The sequence below is a fragment of the Phocoena phocoena genome, chromosome 2, assembly GCF_963924675.1.
Source record: "Phocoena phocoena chromosome 2, mPhoPho1.1, whole genome shotgun sequence".
Classification (NCBI taxonomy): Eukaryota; Metazoa; Chordata; class Mammalia; order Artiodactyla; family Phocoenidae; genus Phocoena; species Phocoena phocoena.
This window is the reverse complement of record NC_089220.1, coordinates 31,142,467-31,153,830: the sequence shown is the minus strand read 5'-3', so window position 1 is coordinate 31,153,830 and position 11,364 is coordinate 31,142,467. Positions and strand designations below refer to the sequence as shown.

The window sequence follows — 11,364 nt, the reverse complement described above, 5'->3', positions numbered from 1 at the left end:
CAACTCCCAGTTTCTTCTCTTTGCTCTACCTGACACAATACCTTAAAGTGAAAAGGGCCAGGGGTTGGCAAATATGGACTGAGTCTGCCGTAACATTGCTATGTAATCCAATAACGATAAGATTTAATGAGTCATAATTAAAGTCATAATGTGTTGAGCGCTTACAATGTACATCACAACAGCTCTATGAAGCAAGTAGTAACCCCGTTTAATGAGTGAGGAAATCTGAAGGTGTCAGAAGTTGAATAACTTGCTCAGGAAGCAGCAAAGTTAGAATTCCAACCCACACCTGTCTAAGTCCAAAGCCTCTTAACCACTGAACTAGTATGATCTCTCACTGACCAGAAACTACTATAAACTCACTGCGTGAGTAGAAAATCATTTTCCGGTTCTGAAGAAACTAGGGGCAGGACAGGAATAAAGATGCAGACATAGAGAATGGACTTGAGGACATGGGGAGGGGGCAGGGTAAACTGGGATGAAGTGAGAGAGTGGCATGGGCATATATACACTACCAAATGTAGAATAGATAGCTAGTGGGAAGCAGCTGCATAGCACAGGGAGATCACCTCGGTGCTTTGTGACCACCTAGAGGGGTGGGATAGGGAGGGTGGGAGGGAGACGCAAGAGGGAGGAGATATGGGGATATATGTATATGTATAGCTGATTCACCATGTTATACAGCAGAAACTAACACACCATTGTAAAGCAATTATACTCCAATAAAGACATTAAAAAAAAAACATTTTCCTTCTCTGGGGCTATGAGGAGGATTAGATGAGAATAAAGATGTTCAAGCACTTAGAAAAGTAAGGTGCTGTAACATATAAGGTATAATTTAGTACATCAAGGCTGTGTCCAAACAAAAACCCTCAGTACCACACAAGTGGTGAGTACGCGTGTGAAAAGTGTTCACCCTTGAAATTAGAGATATCCCAGTTTGTTCGATACACAGTTCTTATTTATCAAATTAGAAAATATTTTTAAAAATTTAATCCTCCGTGGTGGCAAGGATGTTGGGAAACTAGTACGTTGCTGGTGGGAGGTCAAGCTAATACAACTTTCTAAAAAGCAGATTGAAGGTATGTTCCAAGACATTTTTAGACATTAGCATAATTTCTTGCAAGGAAAAACAAATTAGGACGAAAATTTAAGTATAAATATAGTTAGTTAAGAGCATAGATACTGAGACCAGATTGCCTGGATTTAAATCCCAGCTCTACTTCTTATTAGCAGTGTGACCTTGGGCAAGTCTCTGTGACCTGGTGTCCAAAATAGGGATAATAATAGCACCTATTTCACTGGATTGTTATGATATAAGTGGTATCTATTATTTGTATTATCTCAGTGTTTTTTATAACACCAAACAATTGGAATCAATCTATCTGACCACAGAAAAATGATTAAGTACACTATCCTGTAGACACAAAGGGAATATTATGAAGTCATTAAAAATAAGGCTTTAAAAGACTATTTAATCACATTTAATGTAAAGTAAAAAGAGCAGGAAACTGTATATATCGTCCCATACCACTCATGTTCATTGAAAGAGCACTTTGTTCAGATACAGATGTATAGAAAACAACCAGTAGGAATTACATCAAAATATTAACAAAGAAGATATCTGGGTGACGGTGTAGGGTTGGGGGTTTCTTTATACGTTTCTGTACTTTGCAAATCCTCCAGAGCAGTGTTTTTCACACTCTTCACAGGCATACGAATCACCTGGTAATCTTGTTAAAATGCAGATTCTGGGTCAGTAGGTCTGGGGTTTTGCAGATTCTCCACCTTTAACAGGTTCCCGGGTGATGCTGGTGCTACAGGCCCAAGGTGTCCACTTTGAGTAGCAAGGTTTTGGAGCAGGGGTCCTCAAACGTGAGTGTGCATCTGAACCAAGTGGGGGTGGGTGGATCCCATGCCTAGACTTTCTGATTTTCGTAGGTCTGGAGTGGGACCCTAGAAACTGCATGTCTGTTGTGCAGGTGATCCTGATGCTGCAGGTCTGGAAACTGTGCTTCAAAAACCACTGCTGTAGAATATATATACATACACTTTTTTCTCAGCATCATAAAGGAGGGGGGAGCACTAAAAAAGAGGCCAGCCTTCTCCACTGTTTACAAAATCAAATGCAAACCCTTCATCCAAATGCCTCCATAATCTAACCCAATCATTTCCAGTTACTTTTGTTTAAGCCATAAAAATCACACCACTAATGCCCTAAACACACCCAAGATTCCGAACATCATGCCCTCTGCTGTTTCCTCACTCTGGTTGAGATGTCATTTCCTTCTATCTCCTCATGCCCAGATCTTACCCATCTGTCAAGGCCTTCGAAGGCCATTTCCGGTACAAAGCTTCCCTTCCTTGGGGCTCCACGGGACTTTCTGTTCCTCCCTGATGACACTTGCCAATCTCTGCCTGGCAGAGTGACTCTGCCGGTGGGTGGTGTATCTCCCCCAGTAGACTGGGAGTTAGTTAATGGTGAGCAGGGCATCCCTTCCTTGACTATCTTTGTCTGCCCCCTGACCTCAGCAAATCCGCAGTAGACAGCCGCCGCTCAGGGCAGACTGAAAGAATGAATGAACGAAGGGATGGAACCTCCCGAAGCAGGGCAGAACTGTCCTGTAAATGGAAATTCGAATGCACGCCCAGCCTTGATGACCAACAGTAACAGGTGTTTTCCATCTCTGATGTCTGATTCACTCTGCACAACTGCCTGCACACCCAGGCTTCGGCACACGGCGGCTCCTGGAATCCAGCGCCCTACACGCTGAAGTGCCCACTGTGTTCTGGGCGCCTGGGCAGCCACACACGGAGACACACCTCAGCGACAACCTGCATCCACAAAAAAAGAGGCCCTGCCACCTTAAAAATATTAACGCCTCACTGCAAGGAACATACGCGCGCGCGCGCACACACACACAGACCCCCTCCCCCGTGTGTCTCTTTCAGACTAGGCGCGTCTCCGAGGGCTGGATTGAATGGGAAAGAAAGGGCCAGTCTTTGTCATTAATCCTCCCCTCCTTCAGGAGAGCCAAGCTTCTTCCGGGTCAGCGACAATCACCGCCAACCCCAGCAGGCCCTCGGTCCCCCTCACCGCTAGCTCCGGAGCGCGCGAGGGCCAGGTCGCCACCGCCCGCAGGTTGAGGGAGGGGAGGAGGGCGAGGAGGAGGGCGGGCGGCGCGGGAGGAGGGGAGGGAGGGAGAGAGGGAGGAGGGAAGGAGGGGAAGGCAATCTGAGGAGGAGGAGGAGAGAGCAGCCTCCCGCAGCTGGCGAGGAGAATGGGAGTGCGGGACGACAGACCGCCGCGGGGTGTCACGGCCGCGGCCAAGCTTGCCAGGCGTGGGGCAGGCGCCCGGCGCTTTTAAACCCGGGAGGGCGCGGCGGCGGGCGGATCGCGGCGCGCGCTGGGCGCCGGGTGGCGGCCGAATGGAGAGGAAGGGCTCGGCGGCCAAGGGGAACCCGAGCCCGCCGGCAGCCGGCGAGGCTCAACGGCCGCAGCCGCCACTGTGCGTCCCGGGAGGCGGCGGAGGGACCCCGGCGCGGGGCCAGGGTGGCGCGGCTGCGGAGCCAGCCGAGTTCATCCGGCGAGCGCACGAGTTCAAGAGCCAAGGGGCGCAGTGCTACAAGGATAAGAAATTCCGCGAAGCCATCGGCAAATACCACAGGGCGTTGCTGGAGCTGAAGGGGCTGCTGCCGGCCTCTGGGGAACGGGAGCGGGACTCGCGCGCGGCCTCCCCGGCCGGGGCCCCCAACCCCGGGAGCCTCTCGGAGGAGCAGAGCAAGACGGTGGAAGCCATCGAGATCGACTGCTACAACAGCCTGGCAGGTGAGCCGCGCCGCGCCCCTGACCCCTCCTCTCCCTGCCCTCCCGATCTCCCGCCAGGCGCCGGTCCCCATTCCCCAGCCCCGGGCCTCCGGGTCACAGCCGACCGCCGCTGCGCGCCGCGACGCACACGCCCCCGCTGGGACCGTGCCGCTCTGGGAAGGAGAACCTGAGAGGGGGGCGCTTTGGGAAAAGTGTGACTTTTAGGATTATACCTGCCAAAACTCGTTGTCATCTCGCATTCCTCCCCCGCATCCTCGTAAATCTCGCCTATAAATAACCGGACAGAGAGATGGGGACCCAGCCGGCCTGGCGGCGACTGCTACCGCTACTACGGCTCATCAGTGGCCCTGGGTCCAAATGCGGGCAGCAGCACCCAGGGTGGGCCACCCGCACCCACGGCATGCCCAGTGGCTGCTTGCCTCAGGGATCGTTAGCACCAGAGCTCGCCCTCACCTTCCCCGCAGCTGACCGCATCCCTCTGAGTCAAGTCCTTCCCCAAGTTCCTTTGGCCCCAGTAGCAAAGGGCAGTTTGCTACGATGCCTTCAGCATCTCAAGCAAAATGGATTCCAAAATGCACTTTCTTCTCTCTGAGCTCTGCTGGGGCCCGGGTTGCCAGGTGAAGAGAGCGATCTCAACGGAAAGCTAGTCCAAGGTTGGGCTTGAGCTGTGCTGCATTCTAGCTCTTCTCCCTGCCTCACTCCGTGTAGCACTGGTTCTCACACCAGCTAGCTGCTAGGCTTGAGGAAAACGGAGCCCTTTTATTGGGATAAGAAGGTGAGGTGTACATTCCCGAGTACACTTTGGGGATTAAGGTCAAAGTCGGGTGTTTTAAAAACTAACTTTGGCACAGAAAAATTTAAAGTCTCTAAAACCGGAGGAGTCGGGGTCATTGCCTCTGTTGGCAGAGGCAATGGCCTTATATTTGAAAAACACTCTCTCTCCTCTTCTCCCACCCCATTTGGTGGGATCTGGGCATGATCCAGCTCCTCTGGCCAGATAAAGGCCATCACTCCTAATCCTTAATCCTTGAAGTTGCCTAAACTAGCTCTGGACAGTTGTATCAGAGTCAACTTGGGAGAATGGGTGTGGTTGGGGACGGTGGATTTGTCTGGGGCCCAGACAGTTGGGGATGAAAACAAATGTATGGACAATTCTGCTCTGTTCCTAAGTGCCAGTCAGCTCTGTTCCCTTTGAGATCTCTGGCGCCAGCCTACCTCTGCCTTCCCATAACGCCATGTCCAGTGTCATCTCTAGTCAGGCAAAGCCCAGGCACTTTGTAGATTGTTACGTAGTTTACAAACTTAAAGGATTAATGATAATAGTAGTAGTAGCAATTGTGGAAATGGTGGTGCTGATAGAAGTACTAGTAATAACAGCAGCAGGTAAAGTAGTAGGAATACAGCATAGATGGACTATTTCAATCCATCGCGAGGTACACCATGACTCCCTTTATTTCCCGTAAGTCTCTGGCATATTCATTACTGCCTGATGAATATAAAGGGCAGAGTGGCCATGGGGGAAGGAGGGGGCACTCTGGATCACTAATGCAGTGATTTCAGAGTGGTAATAGAGTCTTACATTTAGCGTTTTCCATGGGCATTCTAGGGTTGCCCCTCACCCCATGCTTTGGCTGCCGGCCGATGGCTAGCACTGCCTACTTTCTACCCCAGAAGTGGTTACATTTCCAAGGTGAAACCTAAGCTGTGTCCTTGGTCAGGCCAGCCCACTCAGGGCAGGGCTAAGATCTGGACGGTTCCTCCACTTCCATACCCACCCCCCCACACACACACTTTGGAAAACTTTAGTGGCGAGAGAATGGAAAGTAGCAATGGCAGATTTCCCCCTCTGCTGCCTTCTCCGGTGCTCACCACTTATTAATATTAATAACTTGTGGATTACAAAAGTAATGCTTACCTATAAAATGTATTTTCGTTTAGAAAATACAAAATTACCTTTAATCCCACCAACCTAAAGAAATCCGTTGTGATATATTTCCTTCCTGTATTTTTTTCTATACCTAAACGTAAACTATTTACAAAGCTAAGGACCTCCCGTATCCTGTTTTTATTCCCACTTGCCATCATTGTGTCAGAGCATTTTTACATTTCACTAAAATATTTTTGTGAAGATTATTTTAAATGGCAACCTAAAATTTGTAAATGGGTGTTTACAATGAGCATTTGATGGAAAGAGAAAGAAAGATGATCACTGTTCTTGCTGTTAGAACCAGAACAGTGCAGCGTGGCCCATAAGACAACCTAACCCCCCCACTCCACCCCCGTGCCTGATTAAAGGGAGGAGACAGCACCTGCGAGTTTGTTCCAGCAAAAAGGCAACTGGCCCTTCCACTGGGGCCGCAGTGGTGGCTGGGCAACCCAGTGGGCCTCAGGAGAGAGCAGTCTGAAGATGCTGGTTCTCTCAAGGACCTGACCTTCCACACAGCTGTGCATAGAGGGAGAGGTTTGGGGTTTAGAAGCAACGTGAACTAGCCCAGAAACACCTGGAGGATTAGGCTGTGTTGCTAAGGGCATCTCCGCAACAAACAAAAGACTATTATGAGGCTTCGGGAGGAAACCTAGGTTCAGTGGACCCTTGCACTCTTAATGGAAGACTCCAAGAGAACAGCAAGGGGGCAGTTAGAACCTGTTAAGAGATGTTAACCTAAAAATCCATTTGGATGACTTGAGGTGACCACTTGAAGGGTGTGCAGGCAACGTGCAAAGTGCCTGTGGTTGTGGTCTGTTCTGCCTCGGAGTTCTTTCTGATTAGTAGGGATCTGGCCAGGGGTGCAAGACCCCCAGATTTGATTTTGCATGTCTTATTCTCTAAGAAATTCAAGGAAGGAAATGAGAAGCATCTTCTTCCTTCAGAATTTCTAATGACTTTGATACAATGATTAGAAAAGATATTCTGCCTGGGAAGATGTAGACATGTGATTCTTAGCAAGGCTGCAAAAGAAGCATGTACTGGCCTGTCGATCAACTCCCACTGACCTTGAACAAGACACAGGACTCCCCTGGGGCCTTGGAATGTTCTGTGCAAAACCTCTTGAAGGACAGAACCTTTTGCTTTACAGCTGTTCCTGTGGGGCTGTAATGGCCCCAGCTGGGTTTGATCAAAAAGTTGCAATGCATGACTCTGTTGGTATTTTCAGATGAGGTTCAGGACTCAAATGCCCACAGTGGAGATGGGTGCTGACAGGCCATGGCATTGGATCTGAAGGCTAGATGAGAGTCAGCTTATGTCCCTATTCCTGGCATACCTCGTGACTTTGTATAAGTCCCTACCACATCATTTTACCTCCATTTTCTCATCCATTTAGAGCTATGTTTGGGCGGGGGGTTTTTTTGTTTTGTTTTTTTACCAAAGGGGCAGATAATATCCATTGATGCCAACTGAAAGTCCCAGGACAGGGGAGTGACAAGGCCTAAAGAAGTCACGCAAGAAAAAGGCCTGGATGGGAGCCAGCTTTATCAGTGCTTGTGGACGTGTCTTGAAGCCATGGGACCGGGCCAGCTACATAATTTGTGAGGCCCAGTGCAAAATGAAAATGTGGGGCTCCTTGTTCAAAAAAGCAGGAAAAAGGTGTCATTAAAAGTTTTAAAAGATAAAGTTTTTCCCCTTTCTTTCATGGTTTCTCTCTCAACTGGATTGGTGTTTTTATCTGCTATTTAATGTCATTTCAAGAAAATTACAATTTTAAATTATTGGCATGAATTTACTATTCATCTTTATAGTGTGCAATGCCAGTTTTAAGTGGAAATATAAAAACACTTAACTGGTATATGAAATCATGTAAGTTACACAATTCACGTTTCGTAGCTTGTACATGCATATGTAGTTTATTCTTTTTTTTTTTTTTTTTTTTGTGGTACGCGGGCCTCTCACTGTTGTGGCCTCTCCTGTTGCGGAGCACAGGCTCTGGACGCGCAGGCTCAGCGGCCATGGCTCATAGGCCCAGCTGCTCCGCGGCATGTGGGATCTTCGCGGACCGGGGCACGAACCCGCGTCCCCTGCATCGGCAGGCGGACTCTCAGCCACTGCTCCACCAGGGAAGCCCTGTAGTTTATTCTTACTGGAACCATGGAAATGCTGACAAAATGAACTCAACTGCTTTTATTTCACTTTTTATATGCATACTTTATAGGTGCCCTTTCTACCAGTCTTGGCTTTCTGATGAATAAGGAAAGGAAAAGGAGCTATTCCATACTCCTACCCTAGTCTTTCCTCCTCTGTCATCATTTTCAGCATAAGTGGTTGGCTAGTACAGGGCACTTAAGCAAGAAAGGATGTGATGGGGTTTTAGGTTATTTTTGTTTCTTAGAACACCATTGCTCTCTTTCTGCATTTGAAGCAATTTCTGGGTTGAATGGAAAGCCTGGCGTCTTCGGGCTGTCAACGTGTGTGCTTACTTAGTTATTGACCTAACCCTCTTGTTTGTTGTTGAACTCCCCTGCATTGTGGATCCACTGGAATTCTGTGCTCATGGGGCATCGTGAATGCTATATACTACATGGGCCTGCAAAGAATAGTTGTACCTCTGTCTTCTGCTCAACTTCATGCTCCATTATCCAATCAGGCTTCACTTACAAAACACAGTTTCAAAGATAAAATAAGTAGAATTTCAAGAAGTCAACAGCAGAGCATTAAACCAAATACAAGGCCCTTCTGAGCATGGGTCTTATGTGACGACACCCTTAAAGCCGCCCCTGCAATGGGACACCAGAAGATGACTGAGCGTATACATCTAAGGTGGACAGAATTAGATATAGACCCTGAGGCAGATTCTAAGACAAAAGGTACCCCACAGAAATTGGTGTGGGAACCAGAGAACCAAGCAGGAAGATGGATAAATTACAAATGCAAGAACTCAGTGAGAAAAAAAAAAAAGAGGTCAAGAGCTAGAGACAAGCAGTAACCTGGTAGCCAGAAGATGAATTGTTGGGATAAGAGCTGGCAAAGGAGGGGAAAGAAGAGGGGCTTCATGCTAAGATGCTCAGCCAAGATACTGCCATCTGGATGGGAGAGTTTGACTGGCCAAGCCATTGTTAACCTGAGGCTGTTCCTCAGGCAGCCCCTTGGCCAATAAATCTTAAGCCTGTAAATGTGGCTTCAAAGATCATCTTCCAAGAAAGGATGTGAGAATTGAAACTTGTAGAATGCTTTCAAGGAGAGAAAATTCTGAATGTAGACTTTGGGCTGAGTTTCTAAAGTGGATTCTGAAGTTCCTTAGTTTACCTGCAAAAGTAATGAGTTGGGTGGCTCGTAGCCAGAAACTGTCTAAGATATATTGAAGTAAGAGTCCCTACAGCCAAAAGGCATGGGAGTGCCCCATCCAAGGCAAGGGGACTTGGCTGCAGGATGGACAGGAGGGCCAAGGTGTGGAGCAGCCCAAAGCTTCACAGAGCTTCACAGGTTGGGAGTGACCTTCAGATGGGACATCCTCTCCTGCCAGCTCTTCTCTTTCTTCACCAGGTTGTGCCTCCTCCAGAGAGCTAGGATGAAAGCCAAATGTTTCAACCAAGCAGCCAACCAGCAATTTCCCAATTCCCAGATATTTGGCTTTGGGAAATCAGATGTCCATGCTGGGACCAGAGTTTGCCATTATCACCAACGCGATTAGTGTGGTCCATTCCTAATTACATAGCAGCAAGCACAGCTCTAGCACGGATAGTGGTACCAGACATTTAAAAAGCCAAAGATAGGGGCTTCCCTGGTGGCGCAGTGGTTGGGCGTCCGCCTGCCGATGCAGGGGACACGGGTTCGTGCCCCGGTCTGGGAGGATCCCACATGCCGCAGAGCGGCTGGGCCTGTGAGCCATGGCCACTGAGCCTGCGCGTCCGGAGCCTGTGCTCCGCAACGGGAGAGGCCGCAACAGTGAGAGGCCCGCGTACCGCAAAAAAAAAAAAAAAAAAAAAAAAAGCCAAAGATAATATGACAGAAGATTAAAAGAGTTTAGTCTTCCTCATGGCGTTCATATGGCCTTGAAATGATCATAAGCAGTGTAAAGCTCATTATCTTCCTTTTAAACATGCATACACATTTTCATATCAGCAAGGAAATGATGCCATGTCTGGTAGGACTCAAAACCAACAGTTCCCAAAGATTTTTTAAAAAGAAGCAGGATGTAGGAGCTATACTCAATATTTTGTAATAACCTATAAGGGCAAAGAATCTGAAAAAGTATGAGATTATATATTATATATATATATATAATATATAAAATTGAATCACTTTGTTGTACACCTGAAACTGACACAACATTTGTAAATCAACTATACTTCAATTAAAGAAAAAGAAAAAAAAAGCAAGGGGAATGTGTAGTGCCAAGGAGAGCTGACTTGAACTAAAAGAATCCTGGGTTGAAATATATCCAAGTGGACCTTCTCTTCTCTTTCAGCCAAAAGGAGTTTAAAACAGCACTGAAATTACAGACAGCGTTTACAGAGAGGAAGCTTGTGGAGCAAAGTTTCCCTGCCACAGTGTGTCTGTGGGAAAAGAACAAAAGTGCTTAGGAAGTGCTAACTAGCTAGCTCGAGAGTTATGGAAAACCAGAATTACGATTTCAGATTTGGTTATGACTCCATACCTTACAGAGGTGTGTGAATTTCCTTGTCAACATTACCACCTTGTTATCAGCGTGAGCTTAGGCATTTCCAAAAACAGGGATACTCACCACTACCTATAGTGACTTATTTAATAACCACCACCACAAAACAACAACTATAATAATAGCAGTAACAATAATGGTAGTAAAGACTACCGTGATGAGCCCAGCTTCTGGCACCCAGTAGATGTTCCATAAATGTGTTTGAAAGGAGTGAAAATGCTTATCCCAGCATTTGTCTCATATTAAGGATCCAAGAAATTCAATCATTTCATTAATATTCATTGAGCAACTAATTCATTTCATTAATATTCATTGGGCAACTAATAGGTGCTAGACGCTGGGCCTTGAGGGCTGGGAACACAGGAGTAAACATGAAGAACAAGGTCACTGCCTTTCATGAACTTACATATATACCTATATACCTTTGTGAGAAAGAAAACTCAAGCTGCAGCAGTTAAGTCCCTTGCCCGTGGTCACACAGTAGTATGTGGAATACTTAGGTACTAAAATTTGCCTCCTTGAAATTTCTATCAATCCATCCATATTCTATCTATCTTTTGAAGCAACAAAAAATACATCTCATCACTGTAACAAGGAAAAGCCTTGACATTTTTAGGGCAACTCGCTTGCCCGTCCTCCAGTCTTGTCTTCTGTAAGTTATTCCTTTTACCGTGATTGTGCCTTGTGTGATCAGGATTCCCATTCCAGGACCATCCTGGGTGGTTACGGGGAAACTGTCCTGCTCTCTGTAACCAGGTTCTCTGTCACTAGGAAGGTGACCTGAGAGGAATGAGAATCTGATGAGTCATAATTTCTAATGAGCCTGGAGGCTTACAGAAGCCCCACCCATACCTCCCCTAGTTTTTATCCCCTTTGCTCCAGAGTGTGTGAATTCCAGTTAAGAGGTCTTGAGAAATTTAAGTG

General features: G+C 47.2%; 1 protein-coding gene across 1 annotated transcript in view; it reads left to right on the top strand.

Annotated features, from left to right (window-relative positions):
* The first annotated feature begins 3,283 nt into the window (after window positions 1-3,283).
* Window positions 3,284-11,364, top strand: part of TTC9 (tetratricopeptide repeat domain 9) — a 30,592-nt gene continuing 22,511 nt past the window's right edge. Inside the window, exon 1 of the mRNA XM_065872732.1 lies at window positions 3,284-3,829. Coding sequence (XP_065728804.1) covers window positions 3,430-3,829 — 400 coding nt within the window. The 5' untranslated portion in view covers window positions 3,284-3,429. The remainder of the gene's footprint in view (window positions 3,830-11,364) is intronic.